The 24,850-nt window shown below is 30.9% G+C and overlaps 1 protein-coding gene across 4 annotated transcripts in view; it reads right to left on the minus strand.

Annotated features, from left to right (window-relative positions):
• Positions 1–4,539: 4,539 nt before the first annotated feature.
• The window catches only part of LOC129966836 (poly(A)-specific ribonuclease PNLDC1-like), a 66,216-nt gene continuing 45,905 nt past the window's right edge, over positions 4,540–24,850 (minus strand). For all 4 annotated transcript variants that reach the window (XM_056081423.1, XM_056081420.1, XM_056081421.1 and 1 more), the window contains 2 exons: positions 8,986–9,084; positions 4,540–6,946 (listed from right to left, as the gene is read on the minus strand). In XM_056081423.1, coding sequence (XP_055937398.1) covers positions 6,889–6,946; positions 8,986–9,084 — 157 coding nt within the window. In that variant the 3' untranslated portion in view covers positions 4,540–6,888. The remainder of the gene's footprint in view (positions 6,947–8,985; positions 9,085–24,850) is intronic.

Genomic DNA, 24,850 nt, shown 5'->3' on the forward strand with positions numbered 1-24,850 from the left:
TTGATGTACAAAATAAAAGATCATGAGTTTACGAAAATTCATTTGAAACTTTAAAAAAAATTATAGCTTGTTAATTTTGTTCGTTGATTTTATTTTCATGAATGATTCAGGGAGTATATAACTATCTATATTGCTAGATGTTTATAGCAGACACTGATTGGCGCCTTTAGATGTTTGTCTTGGAGTGAATTAGGCTTTTGGCGACAGTGTTAATATCTGTTGCATATAGAGTATGTGACAATCACGATGCCTATGATCTTCTTTCCCAACTGAAAATTGGTAAAAGAAAATGGCACTTTCTTTAAAGATCGGCCAATATCACTGAAGTTTTTATTGCCTAGCGTTATTATTTGAATTTTAGTCATACCCTTTATTCTTATTTTTTATGATAATTTCCATTTATCTACTACTTTTTAAAAAATTTAATACGAGTTAATTTTTTAAAGATAGAAGCAACTTCTGTATTTCCTTCTATTCGACTAAATTCAAAATTTGACACAGAACAATAATTATAATAACAAGATCACATATACCAAATTTCCTTCAAGTCCTTGTATTTTTTCAGCTATCGCATTTACACTCATGAGACCGATAAATGGTCAGCCTCTTGATAAATTTGATTCTTAATTTGTACGAATCTATATTTTACATGCTAAACCTGTGTACCAAATTTTATCTATCTAACTCCTTAATTTATATAGTTATCACGTAAACAGGTCGATTTCATTCAAAATTTACAGAAATATGAAAATTTGATGTACAGTCCATACATCATATTTCATCTGTCAAGCTTAATGCATTTTTGAGTTATAATGTTCAGAGACAAATATTTTTAAAATGTGTTTTAGGGACTTGAGGAATCTGAAATGTGGAAATTCAACAAAATATCTTGTTCGATTATTATTATTATTAATGTTGGCGATTACAAATTCTTTTTAAAAAATTTATTTCTACACGAGAAAGTAACAATAGCCAATATATATAGATTGTATACATATTTAAGAAGTTATTGAGGAACTTAATTCTCGTATTAGAAAGTATTTGCTCTTAATGAGTTTTCGTTCAATAAACAGTTCTCCCCCTCCCCCACTTACTATATACTCTAAAGTTGAATGGCTGACTGGACACTCACGAGGAAGAAAAAAATAGTTTCAATGAAATGATCTATCAAATAAGTGAGTGGGCGACACGTATTGGACGATCAAGCAGTCTGTGGGATGGCTCTCAAATAAACAACATTTTTTTAAAGAAAAAAAAATAACCATATAAACAACGAATGAAAAAAATTACTAGCATCTCCTCTCTATTTTTTTAAAGGTTTGACGCATTCATAGAAAAAAAAAGTCAGCCGTACACAGCTTTAATTTCCCAAACGTAAGCCCAAAACCCGAGGTCAGTGAACTAAGCGAATCAGGTGAGAACGCAGGGATGCACCCACGAGATCTTCGACGATGTGGAATAAGTCTAAAAATGTTTTCAACAATGTGGCAGTGGTAATTTCTTTTTTTTTTCACTCGAAATGGGAAGTAGGGAGGGAAAAAAATGGCTAAGCAAAAACGTTTGTTTGCAAAAGAGGGTGAAGAGAAGGAATTGGCTCTTTTTCAAAGTAAATAAAACACTTCGTGAGAAACAAGATCTTTTGGGTTTTATGCGGCAAATTTTCCTTCTTACATCACTTGAAGCCCATCAAGAGATTACTTAGTTACATAAATAGTTCGCCAAACTCTTTCTCTTTGGCATCTGATTTGGTGTGACGCGTTTCAGCGAATTTATAAAAATAATTTTGAAGGGCCTTTTTGGAATCGAGCTTTTCTACTGTCATGTCAACGAAATGATGTCTATGTTAAATTAAGTTTTGAAATTCCTTTCGTTTCGAAAATAATTTCTTCCCGCATCTGGGTGGTTTCCCAAACCCGAATTTTCGAACGTTTTTCTAAATCTATTTGTGAGGATATTACCCATTTATTTCATTTATTCGTATTTAAATGTTTACATTTTAAAACTTAATTGTTCATATACCAGTCGCTGCTCGGTATTAAAGTTTTTTCATGTATAATATCTTTATAAAGTAAAAAGCACTAAAATATTATAAACATATATAATGTGTGATAAATATTACAATCATATATTGTGTAATAAATATTACAATCATATATTGTATAATAAATATTACAATCAAATATTGTATAATAAATATTACAATCAAATATTGTATAATAAATATTACAATCAAATATTGTATAATAAATATTATAATTAAATATTGTGTAATAAATATTATAATTAAATATTGTGTAATAAATATTATAATATATAAATTTCTTTTAGGATTTAAAATTTTTATCGTTAGCTTTTAATTAAATTTTGAACATCAATAGAACCAAAGGATTTTCAAAGTCCATCGATAGACAGCTTTCTCCATAAACTATATTAGTACTGCAAATTTTGTGCACAAATGTTGAAGAAAAGTTGTCTGCTTTTGAGTGATTGACTTGAGTGTAGTTTTAAGCATGGTTAAATTACTACTTTAGGATCAATAAAACCACCGTCCAAAGATATGTTAAAATAAACGAAAAATTTATAAAAGACAAAACTTTTGTTGATTTCTATTTAATTGATTACTTAATTTTTGTAATTTGAAAAGTTGCGATATTCTTTCGTATAAGTCTTCGAAATTTAGCCCAATTGTTCAAGAGAAGAGTGGAACATACATACATAGCTATAATGACTTATTTATTTATATTTAAATAAACTAAAGCTAAAATCATTCTTAAACAACTAATTTACATAAAATCGATGAGGAATCTATAAATATTTCAGATGTTCTGAGGACTTTTAATTGAATCGATTCGGTAACAGTTCCCTATTTAAGTCGTGCCATTTATTTTGCGATAGTTGAAAATCCAAATAATCAAATGTTTAACAAGTTTGAAGTAGAATAGAATTTGATACGCGTTTCCTTAAATCGGCGCTTTTGCTATCTATATTTGATACAATTTAAGAAGGTATTAATACGCAAGGCCGGATTCAAACTAAACATGAACTTCTGTGCCGGTCCCATCTCTAATATATTAACCAAGAAATTACATCTAGCATTATGATTTTTAGCATCTAAAAACATTTACAGTTCCTTTGAATTATGAATCCTTTAAAATACGAAGTTATTTCAAATTCGCATTTTGCTAATTAGATGCCAATTTCCGTTTTGATTATTTATAATTTTTTTATTCATATAATAAAAGTATACTCAAGTGTGTTTAGAAGGTTTTCGCCTATGAAATGAATTGCTACATAAATATAAATTTAAATATCAAAAATTCCTTAATTCGACGCAGTCAGGCGTCCCGTATCAGTATATCAGTAAAAAAGTTCAGTTAAATCCTTTTTTTTTTAACTACACACCATTACGAATAGACACAGCTCTCATATTTTCCCGCCTTAATTGAAAAAAAGGACAATATTCAGAATAGGAAATTTACAGTGTAGAATGGAAAACTACACCATTATGAGGGTATATCTGCTTTCAATAAACTGTTGTTGATACCAGAAGAAGCAATACATTGCTAAGAATTGCAGAACATATCGACATCATGTAATGTAACAACGGTCTTCCCCTTCGAAATCGTTATTTTAATGTATTAGAATCTCCTTTTAAGTCTATAGACTCCTACCGATGCAGCTCTCAACATTTCGGTCATAATAAAATGATGAAATTGATATTTGAATAATCAACTTACTACTTGGACTTCCTAAATAAATGTTCATCTCCTTTCAATATCTCTTTACCTTCAAGACTGTTTGTAGCTTTAATGAATTAAAAATCTTCGAATCTATGTGACTGCCAACATATAAATAACTGTTTGTAGGGCAATACGAAGACAATATTAAAAACCGGTTCAGACGGAATTATCATTACGTACAGTTACAAACATTTAAAAGGATTTCGGTTCATTATTTAAGAAAGATTGTCTAAACTTCTACTTACATTTTAATTCTTAGAAATCCTCATGCTTGCCTGCAAAATGAACAAAAGCAATACAACACAGTTCTGAAATGCATCGCCTAAAAAAATGAACCAAATTCTGATAAATACAATTCTAATGCTCAACATCAACCGATTTTGTTTGTTCTAGTTCCGTCGTTTTTTTAAAGGAGTCGTCACGATGGTGTTAATGAGTATGAAACGCCTTGCTGCGGGTTGTCGTTACTACCCGGATGGTGACTTCAATTTTATACACGCAACTGTATATCGTAACGTAGCTTCCTTGATGTAAGCATATTTTTTTAGTATGGTAAAATCTATCTACGTTAAATCTGTCGTTCAAGGGAGACAGCTAAAAAACAACGTCACAAATAAAAATGGCGTACCATTAAAATTTGGCAAAATTTGAATATAATTTATTGGACACTTTAAATAAATTGTATACTTCAGATTTATAATGATATATATCTCCTTTTCAATGAAATTTCATTACCAATTCAATATGTTATTTACATTAATTCAATATGTTATTACATGCTAATCTTAAAAGTTTTTAATTCCACATTTTAAATAATTACAAAACTTTTCATGACAATCAAAGCACTTACATAAAAATAATCATTCAAATGAATCATATACAAAAATCAAAATGAAATATATACAAAAATTCAATTCTTAGTACTGGCTGCAATGCAATATTTTATATCAAACCAATCGATAAAAATTGATCAATCGATGACGACCGTTATTATAATCTTAATCTTTTTTTTTTGAAATTTTTTTAAAGAAGGTTTTAATTTTAATTTCATTAAAAAAAATCTATTTCGATCTTTTTTAACTTTTAAGGACTGTATTATATAAAAGAATAGAATTTACATGTCGAAAGTTTACTTCAAAAAGCACTTCGGTATTAATACGTTCGAAGCCACGACCCCCCCCCCCCCCCGCGCCTCTTATCCATCAGCAGGATAATAACTGCATGCAAAAATGAATCGATTGGCTCTCCTCGAATATGGATTGTGTTTGGGGGCATCATTTGGTGGTAGTTGAGAATCAGTGACACATAGGTAGTAGTAATACTGCTAATATAAAAATACCATCTTTTGCAAAGATTCTCAAGCAATATAAATTTTACATATTTTCTCCAATCATGGTATCTAAACCGAAACTATATCTCATTTAATAGATTTATATGTAATAATTATTTTTTAAAAAAATCAGTTGGGAAGAAAAAAAAACGTTATAAAGGGTTAAAGAGTTTCTCCAATAGGAAAGACTAGTTCGTTCAGAGATTTACCACTTATATAAAAAAAAAAATCCCAGAGTTACAGCTATGCAATTTTTACTTGTCTTTCTTCAGAATTGCCATTCATTCACAAATATTTATAATTGCATAGTTGAATGCATTCGTTGTATTGGTGTAAGTTTTTTCGATTTTAATTTCGCTTATATTATTTGATGTTAAGAATCTTTAAATTCGAAACTGAAAGTTGAAATATTGTTTATATAGAACTTTGTCTTGTCTTCTTGTGACCACATTCGTCCTCGATAAGAACTGACCACTAGTTTTTCCTTGGTGAACGCTTGTATTTTTTAAACGTGAAAATTTCAATTAGAATCAGTTTTAATGTAAACGATACAGATTGCAATTCACAAGAATATATACAAAATTTGGCGCATTTTAACACAGTACTATTACACACACAAGCAAATTATAAATTGCGTCAAGTGACATATACATGATAAAAAAAACCATTCTGGACATTCTACACAGTCAGATGCAGAAATTCAAGTTACCAAATTCAGTAAGCAATTATTTCCTTTGTAGTAAGTACTCAATAAGAAAAGTTTTAAAAACTTTAATCTTAAAATAATCAAATCTTTAACGTTTTTCTTCAATATTAATGTACAAAACTTATTTACATACCACTTTAAAGTTAAAAAGATCTTTTTACTAATGTCAATTTTTTTCTCTGACTTATTAAATTTTAATGTAATATATATAAAAAATATATTAGCAACTTTCATTACTGGGCACACACGCGTTGAAACAATAAAATGTAATTGTGTGTGCATGTTATTAATGTTGTATAAAATGAGGAATAAAATTTTAAAAATAAAGATAGACAAATAAAGGCTATACTTTATCATGCTGTAATATGTTGGATTAACTATTCAAATTTGCATTAATCTTTCACGTCGCGGCAAATAGAATTTATCTGTTAAAACGAATGCTACCAGCAAATTACATATGAAAATTCAAATCTTCATGAAGATAATATAGATAAAGATTGTAAAATTTAAAAAACTTTCATAGAATATTTTCCATTTGTGAATCATTTTGGTAATTCAAAAGTAAAAAGGTTTTTTTATCTTGAGGAAACTCCAGTATGTTATTTAAAAGTCGGCATGTAAATTGAAACAAACATTTTATGAAATCCAGGTACATTATTGCAAAATTAGAAAAGTTTATATATAAAATTGAATTAACTTCACTAAGTTTCACTGTTTTTTTTTAATAAAAAAGCATTTAACTGTTGAAGTTGATTTCCAATAGCAACATTTTGAAAAAACATTATTCAACAACATTTTTATGAAATTCTTTTTTTTGTATTTCAAAAACATCACACACACTACATTTAAAATCTTCAATAGAAAAATTATAAAAATAAAAATTATAAATACAGAAAAATTATAAATACAAAAAAATTCCTTATGTTTAAAATTACATTGTGCATTAACCTATCAATGCCCAATATCCTCATTTTTTTTATAAATCTTTAAAAATTTTGGTATTTACAATTATGTTAATATAGTTTTATATAATTTAAAAGAAATTTGCCAAGATCTAGGCCTTAAATTACATTGGGCATAAATGGGTTAAATATTCAGAACAAACAGAGACATTAAATAGATTTCCAAATCCAAGTAGCAATCAGACACCCAGATGTTAGAGCTGTCAACCTTTAAGAGAAAAAAAAAAATGATTCGAGATATTAAATTTTTAAATAAAAGTTTTTTTAACAATGCTATTAAACTTGCATATCCTGATATAATCATGTAATTACTGAATTCAATGCTCAACAATACTAATATTTAGACTTAGAATTGCCAAAGTTGGTACTAATTATTTCTAGGGTGGTAGATATAAGAAAAGGATTTTCAAAATTTAAATTAAAAATTAACCGAAATGTTAACGTTTTCTTTCAATAACTTTGGAATATGTTATCTCATAAAATAAATATTCATATTATTTTTAAAAAAATAAATTAAAATTTTAACGATTTTGTTTAAAATTTTAATTTTAAAAATAATCAATTTTAACGTCTTTTGCTGTTGCAATGATATTCAAATCAATTTTATTATTTTATTAAATCTTTCAATCGCGTGCTTTTGCCAATGTTAGTTATGATTTTTTAAAAACTTCTTTCTTTGGACATTAATTTAAAAAAATTGTTACTTTCGTTTTTACAAACTTGGTAATGTATTCAAATAAGCATATTTCCAGCAAGCTGCATCACAGTAGAAGTCGATTTGAATAGAATGTGGAGCATTATACAATAAAGACAGGCAAAGACAAGATAGAGAGATAAAACTTAACGCATCGTTATGTTTCGGACCAGAAGTTCGAAAATCAAGAGATTTCATTTCTTTAAGTTTAGTTATAACTTTCAAACTTATTTTAAATTTTGTTTAATTTAAAGGATGTTAAATTTTTAAATTTAAAGGCCTAAAGATATTAAAAATGAATTTTAAAATTCATTTTTCATTCCTTTAGTCGTTAGATGAGGAAGTTAATTCCACTACTGTTATTATTACTGCTTCCATCCAATGCGTAGCACAAATATCACGAATAATTTCGGTGAAAATATATAAAACCATTTTCGATTAAATGCAAAAAAAAAAGTGTTGAAGATGTCCAGTTTTATTAATTTAATATTTGATTATCTAAAAATGAACTAAAAAAACATGTTGTAGAGCACTGAATTTTATTTCAAACAATATAAAACAGCATTTTATTTCTGTATATGTTGTTAAATTTTAGGGGGGGGGGTCACATAAATGAATTTTATTTCTGCATACACTGTTAAATATAGGGGGATTATGATTAAAATATTGAACAATATACAGGGGAAAAGTCACACTAAGTCATAATGTGTCGGAAACATGCAATAAAAAGTGTATAATTATGGCATTTTCATAAACAATGCAACTGAAAATTAAAGATGGAGGATAATTATTGGTAGCCCCAGCAGAATGTAAATCGCTTATTGCCTACAATTTTTACAGAAATAGAAAAAGCATAATAAATTTATTTCACAGAAAGTGTCAAAGAGGATAAATTATTTGTTCCAATATTCTTAAAGAATTTATACATTCAAATTTTTACTGTAAATTGCAGAAAGATTGCAAAATTATAATATTAGGAAAAATTTTTAAATGTTGGTTGCGATTTTATTTATCAATAATTCTATTTCTTTACATGTGTACATTAATTTCACTTTAAACTAACCATTCGACCAATCCAGTCGTTATAAATTTTTCCCATATTTTCGTCTGAGTATTATTGTTTTCCCAGCAACAAAAGACGTCATGCTGCAAAGCAACTTTTACCGAACCAAACTGAATTTCCGAGTTAAGCATTCAGTAAAGAAGAGCATAAAAATTTGGTTCGATTTTTAAAATTAATTTGGAAATATTTGGGAAGTCTATGTCAGATTACAACTAAATATACGATTTGAAAACAAATATTTCACAAGAACTTTTTTTGAGAGATGGTCAGTCAATTCTAGAAATAAATCTCTAAGATTGCATGAGAATTGTTGTTACGAGTTAGAATCAAATGTTGACCACTTTTATTGAAATATTATATAATTTAAAATTAAAGATTATTTAGTTTTGAAATATAGAAATTAAAAAAAAAACTATGCAAAAAAATAGAAAGTGGGGGGGGGGGTCATCAGATTTTAAGGAGGAAATTTAATAAGAAAAATTATACATACCAAACAATTCCGTTGACATAAGGCGAATGTCTAAGGAAATTGTATTTTTCGACAATGATATCAGGATCATCTTTAAATTCCTTCAAAATTCTATTGTACCTATAAAAAAAGAAAATAGTTTGTTTTTTCAGTGGGACAATTCTATACCTCAAAAGCAATTGAACGTTTGCCGAAAAAAAAAAATTATGATTTTTATGTTGTCACAACATTACATATAGAATCACGTTTTGCATCAAGCTATAATAATAACACAACTTCAAAATCTTTCTTCTACAGTTCACGAGATTCTTCTTTTCAAGTTTCGCGCCGCTCTCCTGAAGATGTAATGCGAATTATATCCGTCTGATACCAAAGTACAGAATTTAAAATAATGTCAGATCATCTCAGTTGAAATACTTTAGCTAATGTTTAAATTTCCTTTTTTCGTTAATATCTTCTTAATTTTTTTTTTACTGGCTGGTTTTAATGCCTGTATAAATACATCAGGCAAGACTTTAGAAAACCACAATTTATAGCGTATCTACTCCATAAAGCAGACCCCGCAAATACGAACAAATGGGAATGAAAATCATAGAAGGAAACGGATTAGTATTCACCAATGACTCATTAATTAGGAAACGGGTCGCAGTCGAAATATCAAAGACTAGTATTAAATAGCTATAAATTTGGCAGCGATCCTAGGCAGAGATTATGGTGTTTTCTGGGGGGGGGGATGACAGAGTGTACACTTACCATCAGAGTAATACATAAGCAACTGTGCTTTTCGTAAATTCTTTGGAAATGGAATACCGGCAGAAAGATGATACAATTCATGCAGAAACACCAGTAAGTATGTTTACCGTTAATCTAAGATCAGAGAGAAGTTGTTATAAGATGACACGCCATTCGGATTCCTGCATACCATACGAATGAAACACTAACCTGTAATAACTTCTGAAGTTCGCAGAACATGGGTAACTAAAGGCAAAAACAAACTCCAATACAGTTTTTTTTTTAATTAAATCACATTCGAATCTAGCCCAAAATGTCAGAGTGCTTTTGCCTTTAGTTTAATTTGGCTATTCTTATTTTTTTTTAAATTTACTCTTAACAATATCAGCAATAATGTGTATACGAAAAATACGTTTAATGTAGTCACATGTACAAATTCTGTTATCAAAACAATGAAAGTATTGTTCTAAAATTTATTCTAAAATATTTAGAAAAATTTCTGAAAATTAGAACAAAAATTTCTAGGAAATTTGTTATCGCAAAAATGTTAGTTTGCTTGCTTTTTTTAAAGAGGTATAAAAATAAATTTTGAACAAAAAGATAGTTCGAAGTTATTGACGGAAAATGTTAAAATGCCTCACGGGTGAAGGTTTAATGCTATTAAAATTGTATTTAGACGTTGCACTACAAGTTTAAATCAATTCGATCCCTGGACGGAGAGCTATATCATCCCTTATATAGAGTTTCGGTAAAAACATTAGCATATCTCTCAACTTGTCTATTTAAGATAACGATGGCATGTCATACGTATTCAGAACTGTTTCCCAGAACACAACACTGATATCTTGAACCTCACTTGGCCAGTCAATTCTTCTGACTTGAATGGCATCTAAAAAAAAATATGAAATGCTTTGGAATTTATTATCAAGAAATCTGTTTTATGTCTTAAGTCTCAAACAGGAGCGAAAACCATCGCAGATATTACCTAAATCAAGATTAACATCATATCTCTCAAGGCCAATTTCTGATCGGAATACACGGTAATGTAGCCAAATATTTTTATATTTCATAACATGTGTGCAGGAAGCTTATTCGCCTAAACTAAATCTATACTTATAATAAAGCTCAATGTGTGTGTGTGTGTGTGTGTGTGTGTGTGTGTGTGTGTGTGTGTGTGTGTGTGTGTGTGTGTGTGTGTGTGTGTGTGTGTGTGTTGGCTCTCTACAGGCCAGACCATTCAACCTACAGCTACCAAATTTGGCACGTGTATACCTTGGAGGCCGGGAATGTGCATCTGAGGGTTATTTTTTCGAATTTTTGGTTAGAATTTTATTTATTTAAAAATTATGCGAAATTTTGGCGTGTTTCTGCTATAACTTCCGAAAATATTACCGCACAAAAAAGATTTTTTACATCAAGTTACAGATCAAAAATTTATCTTTTAAATGATACCAATGTTTTAACCTTAAAATTAAATTTCTATTTTTAATTAATTTTTAAATAAATATTTTAACTATATTTTTCAACAATTTTTTTCGTACAAAATAAAAATAAAATCTAACGAGCACGTTTCGCATTCATGGGAAAAAAATCAGCTTTTTTCAAAGTGTTGCCATCACATTGATTAAAGCTCCAATTAAAAATAAATTAAATCTTTTGGGAAATGAAATCTGCAAAAATATAATTTTCGGCACGTGTCTGTAGGAAATGAAACAAATATGAAATATTATTTTTTTCTAAAAAATAAATTCAAGAAAAATTATTTTATGATCTTCTACACTCTCTATATTATTAATCCAATAAATCAGTTTTATTTTAAGGCAAGTTTTGTTTAATATGAACAGGATATCCATTCAAATCAGGGCCACACAGCTAATTTGTAAACCTTTAGTAAGACACAGATCTGCTGGTATGGTATGGTATGGTATTTTGAGATTTAATGGCGCAAGAGCCAAATATGGCTATACTGCGCCAAACAAATGGTTTTAAAAATGTCACGTATAATTCAATCAGTTTAAATTTATAATTTCTCGTGATAAAAAGAAATACATCCAATAATGAATAGTGTCAGCGTTTATAAATATGCCAATTACATCCCGTAAAGAAATTTTTTCCAAAAATGTTAAAAGATTAAAATATCGATGAAATTTAAAAAAAGGTGAAAATGCATCTTCCATAAGATAAAAAAAAAAGGTACAATAAATTACAAAACGAAGTGAAAAGAAAAAATCATTGCAATCTTTTGATTCGGTGTTTCTTCAAGTATTTGCCATGTATAGGGGTACTTGAAGTTTCACTGTAAAAATTTTTAAGATTAATCCATTTAACTTGACATTCTTGGGGTCTTTGTTTAAAAACAGTTTTATCAACTGTGGTGGAATCGGTAGAATGTTCCGCAGCAAGTGGTGTTTCGTCAATTGTTTCATGAGGGTTGTATTCTATTGCATTATCCGATTCTATTTCGCTGTCAATGTTTGGTTTGGGTTTATTTGTGGTCATGAATTCAAGCTCAGGCTTGGCTTCATCCATTTTATCTGCTGATTTAGAATTAATCGAAGAGCTCAAATTTGAGTCTGGCATAGGCTGGGAGACTTGTCGAGGTGAAGTCTTCCAGAATTTAGAATATGATATATTTTCAGAATTTTGCTTGTGATCTTTTTTATATTTTTTCTTATAAGTGACAGTTTTAAATTTATTCAGGTCCTGTGACATTTCATTAGATGGAACATGAAGGGTTTCATGTTCATGAACAGTTGGCTGGTTAACATTTTTACTATTGAGATCTACTGGCAATGATCTCAATAGGGCCCTATGGGCATGACGTTACAATAGCGGACTCGGGACTATTATCAGTAAGTATATTGTTTCTTTTGTTTTGAATACGATCAGTTGCAGGTGGTTTTTTCATCATAGATGAGTAGCTGGTTCCAGATACAGGAGTTTGTGATTTTACAAGTTTACGAGCTTCGGAGTAAGAAATTTGTTTTTTAATTTTTGTACTAATTATTTCCTTTTCTAACTGCCATGCTGGACAGTTTCGAGAAAAGGAAGTATGTGTACCTTGACAATTAAAGCATTTCTCCCTAGATGTGCATTCCGAACTATCGTGACCTACTTCTGCACAGCGGGCGCAAGTTAATGTCCCTCGGCAAGAAGTTCTTGAATGTCCGAACCGTTGGCACTTAAAACAACAAAGCGGATTCGGTATATATGGTCGAACCAACAGGCGCATGTACCCCGCCTTAATGTACTCGGGTAATTTGTTGAAACTAAAAGTAAGAACCAGATGTTTGGTATTTAGGAGCTGGCCATCTCTCCGTATCGATATACGCCGTACATGGCTAACCCCTTGTCCTTTCAACTCTTTAGTTATTGCATCTATCGGTTCATTGAATAGCTCCCCACAGGAAATGACACCTCTGGAGGAGTTCAGTGAAGAATGTGGAGAAACAATGACTGGTATATTTTCGAATGATTTTAATTTCATAATTTGTACAGATTGTTTACGAGATTGTACTTCGACCAGCAAATCGCCAGATCGAAGTTTTTTAGTACTTTTAACCTCACCAATATTGCCAGTTATACATCTTTCAACAAGAAACGGAGAGACTGAATGAAATGTATCATTAGTAGCAGATGATCTTTTGATAATGAAAAAGGTTGGAAAATTAGGTACTGTTGGAAAGGTAGAAACATTTTGTTGCCCACTGAAGGGAGCAGCTTTGCGTTTGCCCATACGACATTGGTACAAATTCAGGCCCGACGGCACCGCCCACCACGGAGCCCAACAAGGGAAGGCAGCCACCGGCTCTGACCATTCCCAGCCTCGGCGCTTACCTTGGTGCTAGCCGGTACCTATACGCTCGGAGTTACCCCCGGGGACAGTGACCACCCTTAACGCCAAGCCCAAGGAGTAACCCCTTCGCTTGATCCCTAGCAAACTAACCAATTAGGTGGTTAGCGACCAGCCGATTGATGCACAGGGGACCACAGTACACCACCCGTCTTTCAAATGGGTCGCCACGCACGGCAAACACGTGGGGTTTTGGCTGTCCATGAGAAGCAAGAAGCAAACAGAGCGGCGACAGCTTCTAATGGAGAGCTTGCCGTCGAGGGAAAGAAAAAAAAGGCAGAAAGCAGAAGGCGAAGAGGAGTATAAACATAAAGGAAGTATAGATCCCTGGGTACCTCGGGATTGGGACACCCGTACTCACCTATAGTAGGTGAGCCCCTGAGGGGCACAGATCTGCTAAAATGGTCTAAATGGAAAATGATTATATTTTATGTAACTTGATTCAATAAATGCTCTAATAAATAACGAATTTTTGATTTTACACAAAGCTTCTGCTGTGGAAATCACGATTAACAAAGTGTTCTTGAAACATTAATATTTTAAATAAAAAGAGTTAATTTCCAATCAACTAAATCAATCACTTAAACTGACTGATTTATGAAAATTTGAAGATCACTATTCAATAAAAAAAAGGATAATTTTAGATTTTCCATCGATCGTTTCAAAGAAAATACGCCAATCAGCGCGCAAGTTTCTCAAGATTAATTGGCCTAAGATTATGAAAATGTTGAGTTTTTCTAAATTTTTAATATTCAAAACTTCATAAATAAGTCTTAGTTGGTCGTGGAAAATAGAAACATTCATTCATTTATTTAAAATTTAGTGTGTCCAGAATATTTCTCAGAATATGATACCTTACTGCATTAAATTTAGACTTCATAATTTTTGAAATATATTTATAGGCCGGAATAAAATATTTCATTTCAATCCTTCTAATAGCAAAACTAAAAATTGAATTTTATGCTAAATCTGAGAAATTTTTGTTGAATTATTCTTTGAGATATTACATAAATTATCAAAAATATTTTGTAGTTCACATAAGACTTAAATACCGAGCGATTCTGTTTGCAACACTCATATTCAATAATAACAATAATAAATAAATAACAATAAATATGATAAATAAAATAAAACGCTTGGTTTTATTAAAAAATATATTTATATTAATTGCAATTTCATCATTTTCACTTTAAATTAAAGTTGAAGTTTTACGGGAAATGACAACAAATTAGCAAAATATATATATAATAAATTGAACGAAACGATCTAAACAACAGTATAAGTTTGGTATGACTATCACAATTTGAAGATTAAAAATGTTTTGTTTGAGAATCTATTAAGAGACCAGTTACTTAAAATATTTAATTGAAAATTGTAGCGAGCGGTAATACTGGCGAAACGGCTGGTCGCCAAAGGCGGCTAGTACATGAATAAACCTAGCAAACACTCATCTTCGAATAACGACGGCTCGTCCATTAAGGGTGTAGAATTGTAGCACAACCGAAATTACATTTTTAAATCTAATTCATTAATTCTTTTCTTATTTCCATTCTCAGAATTCGAAACTTCGTGCTTATTTTATCACTCAGAGAATCCAATAATAAAAAAAAATGAAAAAATAGTATTTTTTTTTTTTAAATAAAAGCGAAAATCAAACAACAAGCAAGATAAACGCAAATTGGGACTAGTGGTTCGGCAGCTCATGAAAACCCAATACCCATGCAACAGATTGACGGAATTGAAGACTAAAAATAACCCTTTCACCCTTTGAATTCTGAACTATCAAAGCTGCAATTCCACCACACCCGCTTTAAAAAGCAAGCAACAGACCTCCCCCCCCCCAAATCCCATCCAAAGTTTGTCTTTGCTCTACCCCCTGCTTTCCCTTATCGATTGTTTATGAATTTAGGTTTAGCTTTTTGTTGTTTCGGCAGAAGCTTATTTGATTTTGTGAATATTCCTTTTCTTTTATTGGAAATTGCTCTTAAAAAAAAACAAGTGAATAATTTTCTAAGATGTTATTTAGAAGCACATTTTTATAAAAGATCAATTATTATCCGTTATAATAAGTAAAAAACGATAAGCACTGCAGATCTTCAAAAAATTGTATTTTTATAATATTCACCGAGTAAAAAAAATTGATTATAAAAAAATTAACATTAGTACCGTCACAGCATTTCCTGTCGCATAACATCCAAGATGAAAAATTAGCTTTAAACTTAAATCTAGCCACCAGCCGATATGACATGGACATGTCAGGCAACATCAAACAAACAAAAATATATTTAGAAATCATCAAAAATAACTACAAAACAATTTTTATAGCACACATTCAGAAATATTTAGACTGTTAGAAGAAAGGTAAAAATATATGTTCACAGACAAAATTCATTAAGAATATGCAATAGAAAAGCTGTTTTGAAATTTTAAAATATACAAATAAATCATTGTACCCACTGTTCCACACTTGTTTATCACATCAGTATAATCTCATATGAAAATAAAATTCACCTTGCTTCATAATATTTCTTTGTAAACTATATTGGCTGGACGATCACTTCGCTCCTCATGAGATTCATTCTGTCTCTAAATCGCACTGCAATTGAATTACAGAGAGTGTCGGTTATTTCGCTCAACAAGACTATTGCTTCCCTAAATGTGGACATTCTTTCTCTGATATTCGCTAACCGAACGTTTATTTCCTCTACATTTCCATTATCGAGCAACAAACGAAGCGTTTTGGCATTTAATGTGCTCGAGACAATTATTAGATTTCCTTCTTTTGGGCATAATGAGTTTTGAATCGCTGTTTAAAATCAGATGTAAACAAAGAAATGCATCGCATATGCATTCTATAGCTCTTGCTATCTGGGCATGAGCAATTTGAAGTTTTCGCACATACACGGATAAGCGGAAAGTTGCTGTTTTACGCATGAGCGAAACATAGTAGGAAAATAATAAAAATCGCAATTATAATTTTTATTTTTATTTTGATACGACTTTATATACTAAAACCTTCCCCAATAAATGCCCTACAAAATGATACAAATATCTTCTATATCAGTTAAGTATTTCTCGAGTTTTTCTCTTTCAAACATACAGACGTTTTATGGAGACAACATTTTTTACTATGATACAAGTCGCTTTTTGTCAGATTTGAACATTTATAAGTTTCCAAACAAAAAGGCCCGTACCAGAGAAAACTGCACAGCCAAATTTATTTTAAACACGTTGGTTATTTGTTTTAATGTAAAATATGCATGATTTTGCTATCCATTTTTACTTTATGCTAAAAATTATACAATGGACCATTGATGGTCTGAATGAATCGCGTCACCTTCCTGAGGGCCAAGGAAAACAGGATAATTCTGAAAAAAAGTTTAAGGAATATAAAAATTTAGAGATGAACTATAAATGATGATGCTTGAGAACAATAAATGTGATAACTGGTTCTGAAATTTTTAAATTTAAACTACTTATGAGTGAAGTAACATTTATTAAAAATATAATTTCTTGATAAATATTTTTGCGGCATAGCTAATTTTTAAGATGACGAGCCGTCAATACCTCCGCTTTCAGTCATAAAATTTCATGAATAAAATACATAAAAATCATTTCAAAAAGGACAATAAATTGGGATATTCTTAAATACAAGGAAGCCAAAATGGATAAAAAATAGTGAGATACGGAAGAAGAAAAATGTAATCACTCCGTGATCTAAGGATGTAATTTAAATTCGTCGGGCTAATTTAATTCCGGACTTCACAGTGCATCTTGCAGGAGGAAAAACAATAGGAAGTTATAGCAGAGTGTAAGACAATGCACTGTTGGAAGTAGGAGAATTAGAGTAATTACACTCATTCTATGAGGGTATATAAAATGACTTCATTGTTGGATGCCGCATTTGTCAACCTGATTGCTCTCCAAAGATTTTTCATTCTCCTCCCCATTTATTCCGATTATATACATACGCTCGCATTATAACAAAAATGTATATAAATAAAGATAATCAAAGATATCAGATATAAACTGCAATCATCTAGAGCAGTGAAATTAAATCATTTTTAATCCTCAGACTGCGTAATTTTTTAAAATCACTATTTAGATGCGACATTTGCAAATAAGTTCAAATATTTCTCAAACAAAGTGAACCGATACTATATGTTACACTATAATAATACGATATAATAAAAATCTGTAATCGTAACAATAAACACTGTAAACTGCGAAAAACGAGGGATGCAATAAAAAATGGATTGATAGCGAACCCGCGGAAATCGAAGGATAAGCAGCTGGAGGGCTAAAGCGTATTTTCAAAAGTGCTATAACATGTATTTTATATGATTTGCACGCGTCTCTTACACAACCATTTCACAACACCCCCTCCCCCATCTACTTCCAGATCCCTTTCCAAGGCAGAAGGCACGCAGACTTCTGTTTATTTGCAAAGTAATGCAATATTTTTATTTTTTTTTTATTTATTTATTGTAATCTTAGAAAATGAAAAGAGAAAGGAATCACTTTTCTTTATTCACTTTTTTCATTTAAAACTTAAATATATCAAAAGGCTAATAACATCTTTTCACATCATTTTGGAAATACTGTTTTATCAAGACAACTTTAGAAGCCAAAGAATGAATTCTTTAATTGAATATTCTTTATTTCAAGTAATTACTTTATATCAACTGTTTAAATGACAGGATTAAATATCCTTTACAGTGGGCGAATAGAAGATAAGAGACATGAAATGGCACCGATTGTCAACTGACATAATTGACAACAATATTTTGTATAATTGACAGCAATTATTAAAAATTGCTGTCGAATTGACCTATTATTTAAATAGAAGAAATGGATCACAAGATGTGGTCACCGAGACGGTCCATTTATCACTAATGCCTTTTAAATGCTGCTATATTGTTTTTAAACATATGAGTATTTAATATGATCAAACAATGTTATGAAAGTAGACTTCTAAGTTGTAAATTTTTCAACAAATAGATAAATGGTGTATTTAGTTTGAATTCGTTCCCAAGTTACATTATGTAGCATATCAGGTACAAATAAGTAATTTTAATTGTTATATATTCCTTAAATTAATACCCGTTTCCCAAATGCAGATATTTAGAACGAACTGCATCATTTGGAACTAGGTCAGATGATGAGAATGATACTGAGCCGACAACCGACTGTCCACAAACTTTCATGATTGGGCCTCCGATTCAAGAAGAAATTGTATGCATTAGACTCCCATACACAGCGAATTTAATTACGTGAATTTAATACAGTTATTTAGTTAAAGCTGGCATAACATGTATAAAGTTAAGTAATATGTCAAGTATAAATTGTTTAAAGCATTCTACAAGACAAATCGTTGGACCTAGAGTTACTTAATTTGGCATACAGTTCATTATTTTGTAATAAATGCAAATTTAAAAAAGATTTTTCTAAATTTTTATTTTTAATAAATAAAAATTTTAAGGCTTTTCCTCGAATTTCGGAGCCTATTAATGAACAAAATGCATTTTTCACTTCACAATTTAAAAATTTAATTTTTGCAGTGATACTTATTTGGTTTCTACATAATTTTTCCCCGGATTTTAATAAATTTCTCAAAATGATGGATTTAAACCCAATCTTACGACGAAGTTTTTCCATTACAAAATAGCATTCAATAAAATACCGATTGAATAATAAACGTGCGTATTTTATAACGCTTATGTGACTATACAAAAAGATTCAACGAAATCGATTTTTTAGTTTATTACTTATATTTTAATATATATATATTACATTGGACTTGATTGTTACACATTGCTTTAGACCGATATCCATCTCTGTAAACAGCGTCAAGTAAAAATCGACACGCATGGCATGAGACGATCACAGAAGACGTAGACAAGCCAGAAAAATCAATCATCCTAAAACATTATGTTACAATGATTCAATCTTGGGAAACACATGGAATTCAATGCGTAATAAAATTCAATCGCAACAGAAACTTGACAAAACTACCTACTCTTACCAAAATCTTTATAATAGCATGGCAGTGCAAGAGATTAAATAGCATAATACACTACATTTCATTATTAATATTTTACTTCAAGTAACATTTTTATTTCTTAACATCCCGATCGTCAATCCGCGATAAAGGAGAGTTGAAAGCATGAGCATTTGTTAATAACGCTTTTCCTGCAAGGTAATGCGCTCAGCATATTTAGCATTTGCTTATATAAATAGCAATTCAACGTTGTTGCAGAAGTATTTTAGCTCATTTCATTTGCATGTCCTGCATACAAAAAAAAACATTAGAATAACCGAAAGAGAAAAATTAAGAACCATAAGGTCAAATTTACATTACGGTTATTTCTTTTGGTTTTCAGAAAACTGAATATTGTGACTTGGATGTTTTCCGCATTTTCAAATTCCTCAAGTCCGGGAAAAAAACTTTTGAAAGTGCTCATCAATATATGAAAGTACGACAAATGAAATTTGTATATGGTCTAAATCTGTATCAAATTTTGGATACTGTCAAAAAGTACAGACATTCATTATGTCATAAAATTAAACACAAAACACGTCATATTATATTAGTAAGGAGAAAAGAGATGCGAATTAATTGATTAAGCTGGAACTACCGATATAAATTACCATTAAATAAAATTGATAACTTCATAATTACTGTTAATTATGCTCTACTATCTGTCGTATATTGTGTTCCATCATCATCAAATATGCAATCAAATCTGGTCCTGCGAGATACAGACACCACTAACTGCTGAACCCAACATCGGGTCCAGGATTGACCAGATCACAGTAACTCGTGCCTACAGTCCACTGCCTACATATCATAACGATACAAAGGAATGCATGCGTCTCCAGATGGAGCCCACCGGTGAGTTATTGGCGGCGGATGGAATGCCAGTGTTCCGGCGGGGCACAAACAAGATGCCGCAGCCGGGAAGGTGTGCCAAAGGCCAGCCCATAAAATAACATTAAATTGCTGTGTTGTTGGGAGATTCCGGGAAGAGGCTCTCTCGCACACATGTGCCTCCGGGAGAAGTGACAGTTGCGAGGGAAGGGAAGGGCGGGCGGACAGGCAGTTTTAAATCGAGTCGCTGGAACCGTTTCAGCTGTTGTAGATGTAGCTAGCATCGTCAATGCGAGGAGGGAATCATTTGGCAAGGAAGACACTGCTGTGTGTCTGTGTGTGGAGTGCTATTTTCTGCATTGCCCGTCTTCTGTTACCCATTTCACTGCCGCGATCACCACCACGCCGCATGATTTCCCTACCCTCCACCACCACCACACGCGTTCTCGTGCCTTGGCGACCCTCTTTTTTTCTTTCTTAATCTTTTGCACCCATTCCCTACTGTAGGATTGTGCGAATGTAGGCTGTTCTCGTGTGTTCAACTCGCATTCGAGAATTAATGGAGATTTCGTATACATCCCATTCGATATTCTATTGACTAAAGGATGCAAAATTCTCTATAGTATTTAAGTACGCATAAAGTGCCTCAAACAATGTATGCACGCTTTGAATAACTATGAAATCCATTAATGACAATAAAGTTTAACCATTAATAACCATTAATGACAAATAAAGTTTAAAGACTCAATTTATACCAATGTAGAATCTTGTAGCTTATCGGAAACAGTCAAAAGGTTCGGTGGAGGGGATGCAAAATAGAATAATGGAACTGCAAAATGTCACTAAAATGTCAATCGTATTCTCTTCCGATGATTGCTTTCAACTAGGCAGTTGTAGCTGGACTAGAGCTGAAAACATTACGTTTCTCCAATGTGAAACCTAAGGGGAATATGATACAGTGTGGGTACAGAAGGGAACGCAAAATTCCTTTGCACTAATTTGTTCGAAATTCCACCAAGAAATGTTTCCAGTAATAATTGTTATTAACTCATGCATTCTTTTAAATAATAATTAATGCGTTATTTAACACTGATTATGAAACTTTGACCTATTTTGTTAATTATTTATGTGACAGATATTTAAACAAAGAAATTATTTTTGAAGCAACTTGAACAATATCAAGTACAGCACCCTCTCTTTTAAAAGGAGAAATGAAGATAAAGTTATCACGGCAACTTTTTTTTTCCTTTTTTTGACGATTATAAATGTGTCTTGATTCCTTCTTAGCAAGATATGCAAATATTAACAAATTCCTCTTCATTCGAAGTTCTTCAAGAGCTTATTTAAGTAATAACTTACCAAGAAAAAAATTCACCTTTTTTCCTCCCTATCAGACTGAGCTATATGGGAGCCCACAGATAACGCAAGTTTCGGGCCTCGTTCTTCCTCTTAACTTTCAAAATCAGATCAAGTTAGAAATTATTTATCTGGATATTAAATTACAAGTAACAAATACTGCTATAAACTAAAATTTTTAAAAAATTATTAAGAGTCATTTTTAAGAAAGTGAGTGAGTATATTTTGTGTAAAAGCAATATCTTTCAAAATAATTTTAAAAGGGTAATAAATATCTTTTTAATGCATACTAAATATGCAAAAATAATGCTCGACAAAGATGCTACTTACAAAACATTTTAGAAGCTGAGAAAATTTTTTGAATACATTAAAAAAAATGTTTGGAGATTAAAAATATCAATGATTGATTTAATGTGAATATGCTTGACTACATGGTCATTAAAAATTAAAGCAAAAACTAAATTAGCCCGGGAAAACAATAAAAACATTTGAGATTAACTTCAAGTTGCATATTTGCCTACTTTACTTATTTCATAATTTGACTCTACCACAAGATCTATTTCAGTTACAGACCACCAATTTTAAACATAAAAATGCTAATTCTTTTAAATATCTTCCTGTACGATTTAATAAAGAAAAATTGAGCATGAAATCAGTCCGGATCGATGTTTACAAAAACGTTTTGTTGTTGACGACGTTTGCGAGATCTGATCAACCAAATCTGGCTGTGATGTACAATAAGTGATACAATAATGATTATTTTAGACAAATGAAGCTAGTTAGTGTACGGCATGGTATGAAAAAATTATGACAAAGTGAACAAGCCATTTCACCGCAAGGGGTTAATATATTAATTTTATACAACACGAAAGTTCTAAAGCTGTTTGCTAGATCTTTTTTCTTTTTTCATTTAATTTTATGCATCTAATCAAAAATGGAATAGCATTATATCTATTCAATATTATTTTTTTTATATATTTAACTTGTTCCTTTTATTTATATGGAACTGTAATAAAAAAAAATTGTGATAACCTTTGACAGAAAATTATCTTTATTATTATATACCTCATGCAGTAAACCTACTTGTCACTGGATATTCATTTTTGACCATTATAGCCTACCCCTAGTAATTCCAAGTCCTTTTAATTCACGTTTAATTAGTAATACAATTACTTTCATCCCTGCTTTCCATAACATTCCTTGGATAGCTGAATCGCATCTCATTCAATTGATAAACAAAATTTTTAAAAACATGATAAACCACGCGGATGTGCAAACAAAACATAAATGAACCAGTAGCCATCAATCGCTTCCCTACAAAACTGGCCCAATTCCTTTACATCTCACGAAACGTACTAATCTATGCCCTCAGCGGTAGGAGGTGGGAGGGGGGGGGTACCATGATTTGGAAGCTATTTGCATCTTGTATCAATAATAACGGCTGGCTCCGAAATAAAAGCTACGAAACAGTGAATTTTTAAGCACACATTAGTTTTCATTTTATTAGATTTTGAACTTATTTCATCATTTCGGTGTGAATAAAACCTTGTTAAAACACCAATCTCATCAGATCTAAGTATATGAAAGGACGATCAGTTTATGAAGATAGCATTATAAACTTTGTTTTATTAAAATGATATACAGTACTTCGATCGAGTAAAGGCTTAACGGGATTTGGCAGTATCTTATTATGTTTCTGATGTTGAGAAACATGCACGTTCTGGAAAAAATTCGAACATTTCTTTCCTTCCATAATTAACAATCAGCAAAAAAGATTTAACGATGATTCATTATATCAGTTCGTTTCCTATATAATAAGAGAACAAATTACCTGCTTTTTCTGCCGAAATTATCTTCCTTACCAAATTAGTGGCCCTTAAAGAGCTGCGTTATTCAGACTATTATGTGCTTCCTATTTTAAAGGGTCAATTATCTATGATTGATTTTGCTTTTTATCTTTGAACGGGATGGTTGAGGAAGTTCGTTTAGCATTTATGTTCTCTATGTTCGTTTAACAGCAAAGATTTGAAGGGTAAAACAACGACGAGTTTTCATACACAAATTGCATGCTAATATTTTTTTTCAAGATAATTTTTTCAAGAAATTATATGTTTGTAAGAATAAATATATGTATGTATGTATGTACGACGATCACAATTTTTTGTTTTTGAAATCTATTAAATTTTGAAACGTACGAAAAAAGGGCAAGCTGCTTATACAAAAATTTTAGAAGCTATATTATATATAACATTTAATTTTTGAAGCAGAGTATGGCCGAAGAGACAGACAGGGAGAGAGGGGGACACTTTTAATTTTTAACTTCGTTTTATTTCCATCCGGGAGTCAAAAGCAGCACGGACAAAACACGTCCGCTCACAGTGCGATACAAGAGCAGATTAATGTAAAAGAGAGGGAGAATATTTTTCACAGTGCTTATATGCAATGAGATTTTGATAGGGATTTCTCACACGTGTCGACCATAGGGGAGGGAATCATAGCGATCTTTTAAAAGAATGTGCTAGGCTTGAGATTTTTTATCCCTTCACTCGGAGCGTGGGAAACGCTGACTGAAGCACTTTCACAGAGCTTTTGTTGCATTAATTAAATAGAAATAGTGGAATGGGATCAAGAAATAAGAGAATATTTTAGAATAAATTTAATATGGGCTGAATTGAGCTAAAAATTAGCAAATTAATTAAGTTTAAATTAGATTTTAAAATACATATACATACAACTGGAATAAAAATGCTTTTGATATCATAAATAAAAAATAGCATTTTTAGTTTAGCATTCTTATTATTCTTACGATTTTACATTCCAAAGTAGAAAATTATCTTGTACTCTGTTTGGAAATCAAGCAAAAATTAATTTATACTTGATTAAAAAGTAATAATTTTAATGGAAATATTTTCATTTGAATTCTAAGAACTTAATGATAAATTTTTTCCCAAAGAAGAATACAAATCATTTTTAAACAATTTAAGAAACATTTTAAAAAAATTGTTCCCTTGTATTTCGTTTTATGATCATTATTAAAGAAGTAAAATGCTATTCATTTCTTTATATACGAAACA

The sequence above is a fragment of the Argiope bruennichi genome, chromosome 4 (genome assembly GCF_947563725.1).
Source record: "Argiope bruennichi chromosome 4, qqArgBrue1.1, whole genome shotgun sequence".
Classification (NCBI taxonomy): domain Eukaryota; kingdom Metazoa; phylum Arthropoda; class Arachnida; order Araneae; family Araneidae; genus Argiope; species Argiope bruennichi.